The sequence below is a fragment of the Pelophylax lessonae genome, assembly GCF_965119305.1.
Source record: "Pelophylax lessonae genome assembly, chromosome: 11".
NCBI classification, from domain to species: Eukaryota; Metazoa; Chordata; class Amphibia; order Anura; family Ranidae; genus Pelophylax; species Pelophylax lessonae.
This window is the reverse complement of record NC_138778.1, coordinates 23,817,168-23,833,573: the sequence shown is the minus strand read 5'-3', so window position 1 is coordinate 23,833,573 and position 16,406 is coordinate 23,817,168. Positions and strand designations below refer to the sequence as shown.

The 16,406-nt window shown below is 45.3% G+C and overlaps 1 protein-coding gene across 1 annotated transcript in view; it reads left to right on the top strand.

Moving 5' to 3' along the window:
- The window catches only part of DUS1L (dihydrouridine synthase 1 like), a 34,124-nt gene extending 18,043 nt beyond the window's left edge, over window positions 1-16,081 (top strand). The window contains exons 8-13 of the mRNA XM_082272478.1: window positions 4,982-5,078; window positions 6,873-6,961; window positions 8,009-8,157; window positions 10,049-10,086; window positions 15,494-15,569; window positions 15,652-16,081. Of these exons, the coding sequence (XP_082128604.1) occupies window positions 4,982-5,078; window positions 6,873-6,961; window positions 8,009-8,157; window positions 10,049-10,086; window positions 15,494-15,569; window positions 15,652-15,782 (580 nt within the window). The 3' untranslated portion in view covers window positions 15,783-16,081. The remainder of the gene's footprint in view (window positions 1-4,981; window positions 5,079-6,872; window positions 6,962-8,008; window positions 8,158-10,048; window positions 10,087-15,493; window positions 15,570-15,651) is intronic.
- Window positions 16,082-16,406: the final 325 nt, after the last annotated feature.

The following is a 16,406-nucleotide window of genomic DNA, read 5'->3' as shown; positions in this document are numbered from 1 at the left end:
CTCTCCTCAGTGTAAGACACATGAAAGCCCGCATGGAGTTTGCTAAAAAAACACCTGAAGGACTCCAAGATGGTGAGAAATAAGATTCTCTGGTCTGATGAGACCAAAATAGAACTTTTTGGCCTTAATTCTAAGCGGTATGTGTGGAGAAAACCAGGCACTGCTCATCACCTGTCCAATACAGTCCCAACAGTGAAGCATGGTGGTGGCAGCATCATGCCGTGGGGGTGTTTTTCAGCTGCAGGGACAGGACGACTGGTTGCAATCGAGGGAAAGATGAATGCGGCCAAGTACAGGGATATCCTGGACAAAAACCTTCTCCAGAGTGCTCTGGACCTCAGACTGGGCCGAAGGTTTACCTTCCAACAAGACAACGACCCTAAGCACACAGCTAAAATAACGAAGGAGTGGCTTCACAACAACTCCGTGACTGTTCTTGAATGGCCCAGCCAGAGCCCTGACTTAAACCCAATTGAGCATCTCTGGAGAGACCTAAAAATGGCTGTCCACCAACGTTTACCATCCAACCTGACAGAACTGGAGAGGATCTGCAAGGAGGAATGGCAGAGGATCCCCAAATCCAGGTGTGAAAGACTTGTTGCATCTTTCCCAAAAAGACTCCTGGCTGTATTAGATCAAAAGGGGGCTTCTACTAAATACTGAGCAAAGGGTCTGAATACATGTGATATTTCAGTTTTTTTTTTTTTTTTAATAAATCTGCAACAATGTCAACAATTCTGTGTTTTTCTGTCAGTATGGGGTGCTATGTGTACATTCATGAGGAAGAAGAATGAACTTAAATGATTTTAGCAAATGGCTGCAATATAACAAAGAGTGAAAAATTTAAGGGGGTCTGAATACTTTCCGTACCCACTGTATGTATGTATGTGTGTGTGTGTGTGTGTGTGTGTGTGTATATATATATATATATATATATATATATATATACACACGCGCGCGCGTATATATATATATATATATATATATATATATATATATGTATGTGTGTATATAATGTGTGTGTGTGTGTGTGTGTGTGTATATATATATATATATATATATATATATATATATATATATATGTATGTATATAATATATGTGTGTGTGTGTATTTGGGGGGAAGTAGGGGGGTGGTGTGCGTAAAAGCAGGAGATCTAGATTAATGACTTCTGCTCACCCAATGGAGCTATAAGTCTTTTTAATAGCAAGCAGGCAACTTCCAGCAGTCATTTTAGTTTCTAATGGCAGTAGGAAGCCTTCTTGCTTGCCCTTGTTTCATGCTTCGTGCTTACAGGGGTTGCTGAATCCGGTTGCCAGGCTCCGGGCAGACCTTTCTCTTTCAGATCACCACTTCTTAGCCACGTGGCCCATCTTGGATTTTCTAGGCGATGGGGCATGTTGACATGTAATAACGTCAGCAGGATGATTAATACATCTTCCAGCGATGAAAACTCGCAGGTTTTGTCGGAATTCTGTGAAGCTATTTATTTTGAGACATTAAAGCGTGATCCTCTCGGGGACCCGACGCACCTTTTGAAATTGAAATGTACATGCCTCGTCTTTCCTGTGGATGCGGTAATGAGGATTCATGGCTCTGCTCATTATGATGCCCCTTGTGTTACCGCGCTGTAGAAATTCTCAGAGCATGCTTAGAAAGAACCCCCTCAGAGCCATCGTCTGTGTATTACTCCTGCTCGCTTGATGTTCTTCTGAGGATTCATCTTTTTTTTTTTTTTTTTTCTTTTTACTTTTTTTTTTTTTTAACACTCTGATGATGCAGAGCGTAAAGAATGCACAATTCTGACAGTCTTCAAAGTAATTATGTAACAGATCTACCTTCCCCCAGAAATTAAAATGAATAACATGCATCAGTCAGTGTATCGTTACAAGGCCATACCCCCCCCCCCCCCATTTAGCATCTTGGTAACTCATAGAGCGTCTCCAGGTGCATTAGGAATATAAAATGTTAATTGTCATTTATAATCTGCAAATAAGAAGGAAGAAAAATACAAACTTGCTTTGTTATGTCATTTGTTATGATCTGCTGCATGTAGCGCAGTAAGTATTCCGGGAGTGGAGGTCCCACGATGCCTTGGCAGCCATATTAACTGACAATCTGCCAGACTGGCGCAGGTCTCAGGACAGATGCTATAGAGGAGTCAGGAACTCGGGAAGTCAAAGCTGTTAACCACTTTAAGACCGGAAGGATTTCCCCCCCCCCCTTCCTGACCAGGCCATATTTTGCGATTCGGCACTGCATTATTTAACGGACAATTGCGCTGTCGTGCGATGCTGTACCCAAATAAAATTGATGTCCTTTTTTTCCCACAAATAGAGCTTTCTTTTGCTGGTATTTGATCTGCGATTTTTTTTTTTTTTTTTTTTTTTTTTTTTTTTTTTTTTTTTTTTTGCTCCATAAACAAAAAAAATAGCAACAATTCTGAAAAAAAAACAATATTTTTCACATTCTGCTATATAACATTCTCAAAAAAAATGTAAAAATCAAAATTTTTTTTTACATTTCAGGCCATTTTGTTTTCTGCTACATATTTTTGGTAAAAGAAAAACGCAATAAGCATATTTTGATTGGTTTGCGCAAAAGTTATCGCGTCTACAAACTACGGGAAAGATTTGTAATTTTTAATGTGTTTTTTTTTTTTTTTTTTTTTTTTTTATACTAGTAATGGCGGCTATCTGCAAATTATTATTTTTTTTTTTTTTTTTTTTTTTTTTTTTTTTTCAGGACTGCGAAATTGCGGCGGACGGATCAGACCCCTAACTGATATTTTTGACACTTTTGGGGGACCAGTGACATTACTACAGTAATCAGAGCTAAAAATATGCACTGTTACTGTAATAATGACACTGGCAGGGAAGGGGTTAACATTGTGGGTGATCAAGGGGTTAAATGTGTACCTAGGGGTGTGTTTATATCTTTGGGGGGGTGTGGCTTGTGAAATGATCACAGAGCTCCCGTGTTCCTATATAGAAGGATCACAGGGGTTCTGTGATCATTCCAGGGAGAAGAACGGTCAGATGTGTTTACAACAGCTGATTGTTCTTCTCTGTCAGCAGGGAACAATCGTGGGTGTCAGGCGGAAATCGGAGCCGCCTGCCCGCTGCATCGCCTTCCCCGCTGGCGAGTAATGGCAGCGATCTGTGATCTTTATTTTATTTTATTTTTTTTTGCGGAACTGCGACATTGTGGCGGACAGATCGGACCCCTAACTGACATTTTTGACACTTTTGGGGTTACCAGTGACATTACTACAGTAATCAGTGCTATAAATATGCACTGTTACTGTAATAATGACACTGGAAGGGAAGGGGTTAACACTGGGTGATCAAGGGGTTAAATGTGAGCCTAGGAGAGTGATTCTAACTGTAATAGAAATAAGCAGGACAGGTCCTCTTTATTGTGAGATCTGGGGTCAAGAAGACCTCAGACCTCACAACTACACTAAAAAAAGTAAAAAAAAATTGGCTCTTTAAATCCGTTGCTAGGAGACGATGTTTGACGTCGCTCCGGTCCTCCAAGACCATAGAGTTGAGTGAGGGCAAGATGGCTTCCTGTCTGAGGAGCGGGGACCAAATAGTTTTCTCCACTGCCGGTGTTCTAAAATTTTCTCGGACCCGTGAAAAAATCGGACCTCGTCACTTCCGGTTATGGGAGTCTCAAGTGCGCATCCGCACAAGACATTATCTTAGTTTGGTAAACTTACAACACATAGCGGGCAGTTGAATGAGAGGAGGCGGGGCTGAGGTTGGACGGAAGACACCGCCGCGTCATCTGCAGAGCTGAATAGAGGAGGCGGGACGGAGGTGCGGCCGTGTAATAAATGCAGGACTTTAGCGACTCCTTCTGTTTTATTATCTTTAGTAATTATCGTATTATTTATCCTTAGGATTTCATTACATTTACTATTTCTTATTTTGTATTATAGAAATACTAAATGTAATGAAATCCGAAGGATAAATAATACGATAATTACTAAAGATAATAAAACAAGGAGTCGCTTAAGCCCTGCATCTATTACGGCCGCACCTCCGTCCCGCCTCCTCCGCCAGCTCTGCATATGTGCCTCCGTCCCTAATGTCTCGATGACGCGGCGGTGTCCTCCGTCCTCCGTCGCACCTCAGCCCCGCCTTCTCTCAATCAGCTGTCCGCTCTCTGTTATAATTTTTCCAAACCTCGAAAAATGTCTTCTGCGCATGCGTACAGACGACTCCTATCAGCTGTTTTGTGATGCTCTGTCACCGGAAGTGACGAGGTCCGATTTTTTTCACGGGTCCGACAAAATTTTACAACACCGGCGGGTCCGGTAAGTGAGGAAAACGACTGGGACGCGGCGGGAGGGGGGGGGGGCGGCACACCTTTTCCACAGCACCGTAAGGGTGATCCCGCAGCGAATCCAATGCTGGGACCACCCTTCCCTGAAAGAAGACCGCCCGCCGTTTCAAAAAATACCGGGGTTATGGCAGCTATCTGCTGCCATAACCCCGGTATTTAGCATCAAAGGACCGACAGGCCGTCGGTAAGTGGTTAAGAATTTAAATGGTAAAAGACTAATCCAGTTTCGGGGAATCCCTTTCTGTGAAACGCTACGTCTTTCTTTCTTCAGCATCAGCAATGGTCCTTGGTGCTGCCATTCTATGCAGCTTGTGACCAGGGATGGAGAGGGGAGGGTGTCCATGACAGTCGGGGGCTCACAGTGCTTGTCTGATGTGAAGCCATAATTAACCCAGAAGACTTATGGCCAGCAGTGGAGGACAGCGTTAGAGCATTGGGGGAAATTAGTACTTTTTTCATTTTTGCAGGAAAAGGAGGAGGCTGCCAAAGCTGGACTTTGCTAAATTGTGCTAAATATCCCTACAATGTTTACAGCTCCATTTTTTTTTTTTTCAGTAAAATTCGTTTTGCTTAAATTCCGTATTCTAGGTGACACTTGGTAACGATTTATTGTTTTACATTTGTTTTAGTCTGCAGGTTTACCAAACACTCCGAGAAGAACTGGCAAAGGCCAAGTCCCTGGAAGGCATCATTACTGTTAATAAAGAACTGAAGGTCAAGTGCCAGGTAATAAGAGGGTGACTTGTTGTTGTTGTATAGACCAGCAATATAAAGACATATCCCAACACTTCATATTCCTGCTGTACCGTATACTTGTATGAGGAAATCTCCTGTTCTTTGTATTGCTTCCTTTATGTGAAATCCCTGCTGTTCCCTGGCAGTCCCTCTGCTTTACTATTAGAATCTGACCACACTAAGCAGGAGTTCAAACCGTCGTTTTTCTAGCTATGCTGGGAACTCTGTGTGCCCTCCTCCAACGATCAGACTTGTCTTAACACACCCCTGTTGCATAGCCATTCACTGGGAAGCTCTGTGTGTTGCTGCTCCCCCCCCCCCCCCCCCAGCTCTTATGCAGCAGAGAACAGGGAATGTGGTCACTCATGTAGCACTGTCCCTGTAGGGCTTGGTGTGTGTTGACATCTTGGGTCTCCATCTGATTACCTGCAGTCAGTTACTAGGGGGATTTTTCACACTTCCATCCTTACTCCAAGTTGCTCGTTACTGAAAAATAGTCCAGGGTATTTGGTTTTATATTTATTGTGGAACTTGGATGGGAGAAGGGAATAGTGGGATACTCCAACTGGAACTATTCACAGTAGATGAGGACAACTCTCACTTGGCCTCACCCGGTTATTTGTGGAAGCAGACACACTGCTTTGACCATACTTCCTCTTTTATGCAGACTTGACACAAACTACTTTCTCTTCAGGATGCTCTCTAGCATCCCCTTGACTGACACCCTTCCACTTACTCTTCTAGCTGAAGGGATGGCACTCAGATGACAGGCCCCATGGCACAGATCTGTACTCACTGTAGGCAGAATGAGATCCTTTCCAGTGTCTCCCTTCCAGTCAGTTCTGCAAGACATCTTGAGTTCAGCTCCTCTCTGACTCTCCGGCCCCCAGGTCGACCACCTGAGGCCACATGGCAACTTCTACAGAGGGGCAGCCCCTCTCTCCGGGACTCCGCTCTTTAGCTGAAAGTCTCCAAGCAAATGTGCCCTTGGCATTTATACAGTATCCCAGCATGCACTGAGGCACTTTTCTCTGCCAATCACCGGGGCTGTAACAATGCCTGTGCCCTCACTTGTCAGGTTTCCTCCCACTGTCCAATAGGCCTCCCTGTTGAACCAGTGTGAAACATTTCAGACAAGCTGAGCTGCACCATGAGCAGACCCTACCAATGGATCCCGCTCCCTGGTAGACAGAGAGCAATATAAATATACCTGGCAATCTCTCTGGTAAGCAGACCCAAAAATGATACTCTCTTATAGTACCTACCTAGGAGGGTGCTACACTTATATAAAAAAGGGGAAAAAAAGACATTATGTTTTTTATATCTATACACAGTTTTGCCTTTCGTTTCGTTATTGTCTTCTCCTGGCAGGCTGGTTGGATAGCCGGATCGACTTGGGTACAATCAGTCTGCCCATGCATGGATCAAGCCTCGGACAGTTTATACTGAATCTGCCAAATTTCGATCCATATATGACCGGCTTTACTGAGAATCTGCTTGGAGATTGTACCAAGGCACGTCTAATCCGTTCAGTGAAATAACCAGGAGTAGTTGGTTTAGATCAGCTGCTGCAACTAAATGATGGCGTCTTCCTCCCATGGTGTGTTCCTTACAATAAACAAATAATTGGGAAAATCCTTCTGAGAGTGATATTTTTATTATAGCCTTATAATGAGGGTGTATATAGAACTATTACTATGAGCAATTATTTTTACAGTCTTGAGAATACGGATATATAACGATGAAGTGGGAGGCAATCAGTGGATCGTTTTCTTTGTTTTGCAGGAAGAAATGTCTAGCAGGAAGGAAGGTGATGAGACTATAGGAGACTTGCCTTTTCCCCACTGGATATGCCAACCTTATGTACGACCACCGTAAGTCCTGCTCATTATTTTGCAGTATTTTCCATGGAAATCTAATAAACCGAGGTAGAGCGTTTACCATTGGTTAAATAGGAAGCTCGGGAGGGGTGCTCAGGGTTTATTACTGTCCTTTTTAAGATTGTCCGGTTTTCTTCGATGTTTCACAGCAAGTCGGAACCAAGGATGGAAATGTACGAAAATCCTCATAAGTTTTTTTTTTTTTGTGTCTGATCATGCACAGTCTATTGTATCTGATATTTCTGATTAAAAATCAAATTTTTTTATAATTTTAGGCCAATTTGTTTGCTGCTACATATTTTTGTTAAAAAAATCGCAATAAGTGTATATTGATTGGTTTGCGCAAAACCAATCTGTCATTTTTGGTGTTTTTTTTTAACGAGTAATGGCGGCGATCTGTGTTTTTTTTTTTTTTTGCGGGACTGCGACATTGCGGTGGACAGATTGGACCCTTGACTGACATTTTTGACACTTTTGGGGGTACCAGTGACATTACTACAGTAATCAGTGCTATAAATATGCACTGTTACTGTAAAAATGACACGGGTTAATTTTTATTGGTGATCAAGGGGTTAATGTATGCCTGGTGCTTACTGACATGTGTGGGGGGAGGTGACTGAGTGACACAGGGACAGATCGCAGGTTCAGCTACGCTGAACCCTGCAATCTGTCACTGTCTGTCACTTAGGAGATCCGCCCGCTTTGTTTACACAAGTGGGCGGATCTCCACACTCGATCCCCGACGATCGGGGAAGAGCAGCGGTGATCACCGCCTCTCCTCCCCTGGCCCGACTCCCGCTGTGACTGAATACAGCGGGAGCGAGCCTCCGGCGGCGCGCGTGCGCCGCCGAGAGAGGGGAATGTCTGGCGACGTAGGTCTACGTCGTCGGACGTTATCGAGCCACTTTGCCGCAGTAGAGGCTCAGTGAGCAGCGGTAAAGTGGTTAAAGTAACAGGATGGCATTCCTTGAGGCAAGGCAGGATTTACAATATGAATGTGTTGCATTGTCACCGGGTTTTTTTTTTTTTTTTTGCCTTCAGGCCCAAAGATGCACTGAAGGAGGAGAGCGCAATGCGAGCAAAAAGAGCACTGGAGGAGGAAGAGGATGGGAACACAGAGCAGCTTTCAAAGAACAAGCAAAAAAAGAAACTGCGCAATCCGAGCAAAATCTATAATCCTTCTGTAAAGCGTAAGTTTTATACAGAAGGAAACTCCTGCCTCCTGCTTTTCATACTAAGTTAAAATCACACCCAGTGAGACGTAGGAAGTTGTTCCTTCCCTGGGACTCTTCACTTTTCACACAAGTATTTCCTTTACTAGAACAACTGTCAGCAACTGTCACATGGCCCCTGCAAGAACATACGCTGAAAGTGGCAAAACATTTCATCTACTGCAGCTTACCGTTTCATAAATGCGATGGCTGCTTTCGTTTTCTATTTTGGGCTTGCTTTCTTGTATTGTTAGCTATTAATCCGGCCAGCAAGTCTGTTGTCTACAACAGAACAAGCTGTCCTGCAGATGTGCAGTAATGCCCTGTACACACGCATCGATTATTGGCCGGGAATTTTCGGCCAACGTCCGATCGGCCGATTTTCGGCTTGTTAGTATGATGCTTTCGACAACCGACTCCGACTTTTCGACCAAATAAAATCTGGTGTGCAGGCTATAAAATTTTTGTTGGCCGTCAACACAACGGCCAATTTTTCCGTCAGTCAGTACAGATTTCGGCAGACAAAAATCTGATGAACAAGACTGGGCATGCTCAGAGAAGAAAAAACACACGGAAAGTAAACCATCACATGACATCACTTCTGAAGTAGATTTTTGTTGGCAGAGAAAATTTGTGTGCAGTCTAGAGCACATTCCAACCAACAAAAGTCGGACGATTGGTCGGCCGATAATCGTTGCGTGTGTACGAGGCATAAGAGGGGTGAGACAAACCATTTACCACTGACATGGGTGCTTACAGTGGTCAGCTTTTATTGTTTTATGTAAAACTTTTGTTCCCAAAGGGGAAAAAAAAAATCTGTTTGCTGTACCTGCTTATAAAGTGTGAGCTGGAATTGGTCTTTCATTTGTTAGTGTATTTAAATCTTCTAGTACATCTAACACTCCAATCCCCCAAGACTGATAATGCTGCTGTCCAAAGGTGTCCCCATCATTCATCCATTGACACCCTAATACAGGAGGTGTGTTACTGGCCAGATCACCAGGAGAAAACAGAGGGGGAACAAGCATAACAAAAAAAGAAAACGAATGTAGTCACCATGTCTAATGTTTAGTAAGCTGCAATATATGATGTTGTTGGTTTAATATGGAATTAAGTACACCCGTGTGAATGAGGCCTTTATCATGAGGCTAATATCAAATCCTGATTAAATGGTGACAAGCATCCAGTAAGGGGACTTTGATAACGAAATCGTTATACACGTGAGTGCCTTTTTGCTCTTTAAATAAACCTCCTTATCTTCATGTGGCACCATGGGATCTTCACTTTCATTTGTTGTGTCTGGCAGGGCTTTTTATCCTAGGTAAGTGCATTGATCGTGGGGTGGGTGATTTAGCTGGGTTTCCTAGCAGCAACATCAATTTAATTTAAGAGCTAGTTGATAGATAAAAAAGTAAAATGGCCCTGCAAGGAAGATGGTTTAATACTTACCTCTCCCTCCACTGATCTTCTTAAGAATCTGTCGCCTGATGAAACATCAGAATCTAAAACTCACTATTGTATTCCAGTTCTCCCACTGAGCTTAGTGGTCAGATCTGCCCCCCCATTTACCAAGTCTCCGAGTCCAAGTAGTCATTGTGTTGATGAGGTCTGGTTGTATAGCCAGCTATGCTTGGAAGGTCCAAAGTCATAACTTGCTGGGGGTATAGGGGGCAGTCCTTCACATCATGGCTGCGTGGAGATTTGGTTCCAGATATTACCCTCAAAACAAAGCATGATGGACACAGCAGCAAATACACCATCACCCGTCTACTGTAATTAACATATTCTATGTGGAGGACTTCAGTTTGGCTTTCTTTCTGAATTAGCCGATCTTGCTGCAAACTAATATTGTGTTTTTCTGCTTTTCTAGCTAAATATGCAAAATGTGACCAGTGTGGAAATCCCAAGGTGCGTCTAGAATCTTACGTTTATCCTTTTCCTCCCCTCCCTTTCCATCTACTCTCCTAAGCTTTGCTCCCTTCTTATCATAACTCCTCTCCTCCCCACTCTTCTCCTCTCCTCTACCCCCCCCCTCCTCTCCCCTCCTATCACCACTCTCTTCTCTCCTCTTTCCCCCCTCCCATCCCCTTTCTTCTCCCCTCCTCTTCCCCCCTCCTCTCTCTTTCCTCTCCTCTCTTCCCCACTTTTCATGTCTCCTCTCCTCTCCTCTCTTCCCCACTTTTCGTGTCTCCTCTCCTTTTCTCCTCTCTTCCCCTCTCCACTCATCTCTTCCCCCCCTCCACTCCTCCCCTCCCCACTCATCTCTTCCCCCTCCCCTCCCCGCTCCTCTCTTCCCCCTCCCCTCCCCGCTCCTCTCTTCCCCCTCCCCGCTCCTCTCTTCCCCCTCCCCGCTCCTCTCTTCCCCCTCCCCGCTCCTCTCTTCCCCCTCCCCGCTCCTCTCTTCCCCTTCCCCTCCCCGCTCCTCTCTTCCCCTCTCCTCTCTTCCCCTCTCCTCTCTTCCCCTCTCCTCTCTTCCCCTCTCCTCTCTTCCCCTCTCCTCTCTTCCCCTCTCCTCTCTTCCCCTCTCCTCTCTTCCCCTCCCCTCCCCGCTCCTCTCTTCTCTTCCCCTCCCCTCCCCGCTCCTCTCTTCTCTTCCCCTCCCCTCCCCGCTCCTCTCTTCTCTTCCCCTCCCCTCCCCGCTCCTCTCTTCCCTTCCCCTCCCCTCCCCGCTCCTCTCTTCCCTTCCCCTCCCCTCCCCGCTCCTCTCTTCTCTTCCCCTCCCCTCCCCGCTCCTCTCTTCTCTTCCCCTCCCCTCCCCGCTCCTCTCTTCTCTTCCCCTCCCCTCCCCGCTCCTCTCTTCTCTTCCCCTCCCCTCCCCGCTCCTCTCTTCTCTTCCCCTCCCCTCCCCGCTCCTCTCTTCTCTTCCCCTCCCCTCCCCGCTCCTCTCTTCTCTTCCCCTCCCCTCCCCGCTCCTCTCTTCTCTTCCCCTCCCCTCCCCGCTCCTCTCTTCTCTTCCCCTCCCCTCCCCGCTCCTCTCTTCTCTTCCCCTCCCCTCCCCGCTCCTCTCTTCTCTTCCCCTCCCCGCTCCTCTCTTCCCCTCCCCTCCCCGCTCCTCTCTTCCCCTCCCCTCCCCGCTCCTCTCTTCCCCTCCCCTCCCCGCTCCTCTCTTCCCCTCCCCTCCCCGCTCCTCTCTTCCCCTCCCCTCCCCGCTCCTCTCTTCCCCTCCCCTCTCTTCCCCTCCCCTCTCTTCCCCTCCCCTCTCTTCCCCTCCCCTCTCTTCCCCTCCCCTCTCTTCCCCTCCCCTCTCTTCCCCTCCCCTCTCTTCCCCTCCCCTCTCTTCCCCTCCCCTCTCTTCCCCTCCCCTCTCTTCCCCTCCCCTCTCTTCCCCTCCCCTCTCTTCCCCTCCCCTCTCTTCCCCTCCCCTCTCCACTCCTCCCCATAAACACATAGCATGTGTTCCCCATCTGCTTCTGAGCTTTGAGCTGCATGTGCTTGTGATGATGAATAGAGTATTGGCATGTAGGAATGTGACAGATAAAAGTGGCTACTCTGGAGCTTCAGCATATGAGGCAGTGTAGCCACTGTAAAGGTGGCATTGAGTTTAAAGAAATGTTAACCTGTAATGAAAAGGTGAACTAGAGGTGACCTAGCAGATGAGATATGTTACATTTCTTGTTGCAGGAAGAGGGTTTACCCTTGCGCAAATATGCAGCCTCTCTGCGCCTGGTCCTTCGCGCCGAGGGGCCGCATATTTGTCAAGCTCGTTGTGATCTGGAGTTTTTGGACCACATCACAGCCAGTCACGTGATCCTAAAGTGGTTGTAAAGGCAGAAGGTTTTTTTTATCCTAATGCAATAAGATAAAAAGCCGCCTGTGTGCATCAGCCCCCCCTAATACTTAACTGAGCCCCATCTAGATCCAGTGATGTTTCAGGAGTATCTCGGCTGCCCAGGACTCACCTTCTCATTGGCTATGACAGCAGCACAGTGCTTCAGGAGCATTCTGAAGCCATGTATGTTAATGTCACTATGAATAGACAAGAAAATATATGCAGATTTTAAATTAAATATCATAAGAGAAAATTATATCCAAAACATTTACAGAACATTATTAAGAAAAAACATCATCTTGAGACTGTTCAGTATTAAGATTTTTCTCTTAATAATCTGTAAATGTTGAAAATTTTTTGGATATCATTTTCTCTTATGAGATTTAATTTATAATCTGCATATATTATTTATTTATTCTTAGTCACTGGATCCTCTGGCGGATGCCTCAGATGCACTGGTGGACCCGTGGGGTCAGTATCGTCTGATTTTACGCCTTCCCTCCTCTTAAGCTTCTGGCAAGACTTCTATGCAGGATCGAAGCAAAGTGGATTCTGGTCATTTTAATGGCCCCGGACTGGCTTCGCTGACCTTGGTATGCCAATCTGGTGAGGCTGGTTGCCGACTTTCCTTTGAAGCTTCCTCTCAGGGAGGATCTACTGTCCCAAGGACCAGTCTTTCATCCTGCGTTACAGTCGCTGGCTTTGACGGCTTGGCCGTTGAATGCCAGGTGCTGATGAATAGAGGTTTATCTGAGTTGGTGATTCCAACGCTGTTAAAAGCTAGGAAATCTACTTCTAGGAAGATCTACCATCGTACCTGGAAGTCGTACATTGCGTGGTGTGAGTCTCTTGAGGTTCATCATCGCTCCTTCTCGGTGGCTCGGATCTTGACCTTCCTTCAACTGGGGGTTGAACAGAAATTGGCCTTGAGTACCATCAAGTGGTAGGTAAAGACTTTGGCGGTTTTCTTCCAACGACCCTTGGCCACACACTCCCTGGTACGTACCTTTCTTCAGGGTGTTCAACATTTGGTTCCTCCAGTGCGGTCTTCGTTGCCGCCTTGGGACCTCAATTTGGTGCTTTCGGTTCTCCAGAAGCCTCCCTTCGAGAATCTTCAGGAGATTCCCTTGCTTACGTTGTCTCAGAAGGTGGCTTTTTTGGTGGCAATCGCCTCTGCGCACAGGGTGTCTGAACTGGTGGCGTTATCCTGTTGTTCACCTTACTTGGAGGTTCACAGAGATAAGGAGGTTCTTCGCCCCTGTCCATCGTTCCTCCTGTCTCTGATCTCCGTTTGAATAAAGACTTTGTGTTGCCTTCCCTGTGTCCCAGGCCAAAACATCCTAAGAAACTTGCTTTGCATGCCTTGGATGTTGCTCTGGGCAATTAGGGTATACCTGACAGCTACGGAGTCTTTAGACTCACTATTTGTGCTTATGGATGGGGCTTGGAAGGGTTGTCCGCTTCCTTTGCGAACATTTCCAGATGGATCAGACAGACACACACACACACACATTCGGGCCTATTCCATTAGGGGTCAGGTTCCTCCTTTCCCTGTCAAGGCACACTCTACTCGGGCGCTTGGTGCCTCCTGGGCCTTCCATCATCAGATGTCAGTGACGCAGGTTTGCTAGGCGGCCACCTGGTCGTCGGTGCACACTTTCACAAAGTTCTATAAAGTGGATGTGTTGGCATCTGTGGATGCTTCTTTTGGCCGTAAGTTTTGCAGGCTGCTTTTTAGAGGACCTGGTCCTCCTTGAGGGTATATTGTTTTATTTCAGGTGGGCTCCAGTTGTTTTGGGTAAACTCCTGTTGCCTGGTTGGGTACTGTTCAGTGTTAATTTAGTTGACTAAAACGTTTTTGTCGACTAAATTAACACAATTTTAGTCGACTAAAATACGACTAAAACTAAAACAATCCAGATGACTAAAATACGACTAAAACTAAAATGGCATTTTAGTCAAAAGACTATAACTAAATCGAAATTTGCTGCCAAAATTAACACTGGTGCATGCTCAAAGCTTAATAACATATTCGATTTTTCACTCCAGGACCAGCAGTAGTATATAATGAGTTTGGAAATTGTAGAGAAATGCTTAAATAATGCATTACAAACTACAATTGAATTACACCCATTCGATTATAGATGACTAAAATGAGTTTTAGTCGACTAAAATGTAGGACGTTTTAGTCGACTAAATACGACTAAAACTAAAACACTTGAACACTTGCAGAAGACTAAAATGGGACTAAAACTAAATTGAAATTTGCTGCCAAAATTAACACTGGTACTGTTTAGCCTTGGGAATTTTTTGCTGTTCCCACCCCTCATGTTTAACACTGCTTTGGGACATCCCAATGGTTATGAAGATCAGGAGCTGTGTCCGTCAATGAACAAAAGAGAAAATGGGATTTTTTACTTACCGTAAAATCCATTTCTTTGATGTTCATTGCTGGACACAGCACCCACCCCTCTGTGGAGTTGTAATTCTTCCGACACTGCTTGTAACTAAACGGAGTACCTATAGCGGAGAGAGGGAGTATAACCCCTGGGACTGCCCATAGACATAGCCAGACTTTTTTTTTTTTTTTTTTGCCTAGTGTCCTACTCCTGTAGGGGGCAGTATAACCCAATGGTTATGAAGATCAGGAACTGTGTCTGTCAATTAACATCAGAGAAATGGATTTTATGGTAAGTCAAAAATCCAATTTTCTACATTCCTACAAAAATTACTTAAAGCGGAGTTCCGGGCACAAAATCGATCTTTTTTTTTTTTTTTGTGCCCGTCCGCTTGTTCTCCTTCACCTGAAACAGAATTGGATAGTTAGGTTGTTGTTTTTTTTGTACTCACCTTGTAATTGTAGATCGAATATACTCCCCTATTCTTCACTTCCTCCCTCTGCGCCGCGGCTCCACCGTCACTTCCTGTCTTGCGATGATTCCTGGGAGCTGAACGTCATCGCTCCCAGGGATCAATGCGACGGCACCGGCCCCGCTCGTCACTTCCGGTGCGACGCCGCATTCCCTGCTAAACAGCTTCCCAGAAGCTGTGTAGGAATGCGGCGCCGCACCGGAAGTGACGAGAGGGGCCGCTGAAGGCGCATTCTGGGAGAAGAAGACACAGAAGAGGACACGGAAGAGGACGCGCTGGCTTCAGCTGCCCACAACAGAGATGGCAACGCTGTAGAAGAAATATTATAAGTGAGTATTTCTTCTTGCAGGTAAGTGCGAACCGGGACAGATCAGAGGCTAGCCATTGTGGAATGTACTAGCCCTGACTGTCCCGGGGGTATGTTCACTGAAAAAATGTTTTTGTGCCCGGAACTCCGCTTTAACATCAGAGAAATGGATTTTATGGTAAGTCAAAAATCCAATTTTCTACATTCCTACAAAAATTACTTAATTGGGATGTGGTGCGTTACATCCTCGTATCTCTAGGCATGGTCCTTTGAAATAACGCTTTCATTCTACTATCTGTACATAATATAAAAATAAGTCATCGCATATTGAGACTGAGGCAACATTCCCCAATTTTCCTGTCTTGCAGGGCACTAAGTGTGTGTTCCATTTGTGTCGCAGCTGCTGCAAGAAAATAGCGTTCAGGGAGATGGCAGACTGTGCAGGTGGGTTTCAGCCTCCATTGTGAAGAGCGTCATTTCTGGCCGTAGCCCCAATGCTGAAACTTTTTTTCCTTTTACTTTTCAGGTCACGGACTGCTTTTTAAAACCAAATTTGAGAGGTCTGCTCAGTATAAAGCTGTGCAGGAGGCGGACGCGCCAGAGAAGAACCTAACTGAATCAAAGCTCCCCCAGCCACCCCCTGAGATCAAAGTGTGAGCCCTTTACCCCCTGTGGAGCCCGGGACTGCTCATTACAGCTCTTCACAGACTCCCTTCCTACTTACTGCTTTCTCAGGGAATTGTTCGGAGCTTTCTCTGGCGTGTCTGGGATTGTCGACGCCCCCGCTTTGCTAGGGCACGGTACAAACTTTTTGCACTTCGGACTTTAACATTTCTAATGTTTTTAAGCTTTACAGTATATTTTGACTGGACCTGAGAAATGTTCCGATTTTTGCCTTTTAAAAAATAAAAATAAAATTAAAGTATGCTGCTATCAGACCTAATTCTAGCTGCTGCTTGGGGACAGCGCGGGGATGTAACTGGATTCGGAGGACATAGTTTTAGACTTTTGAAGGCTTCGAAAGAAAGACAATAAAAACAAATGGAATAAATTCATACACGCCTTGTATCTGAATCGTTTTCTGTAATACTCTTTAAGGGGATCTGTAGCCTTTTAGGTTTTTTTTCTTTTAGTTACACAGCAGTCAAAATCCTAGCTATGTGGTCTATACTCCAGGCGGATATAAAAGGCACAAATGAACACAACTCTGTATTAATTTACACATCAATAAATGCGTTTTTTTTTCAATTCAGGCAGCTCGAGCAACTGAACTTGATGTGG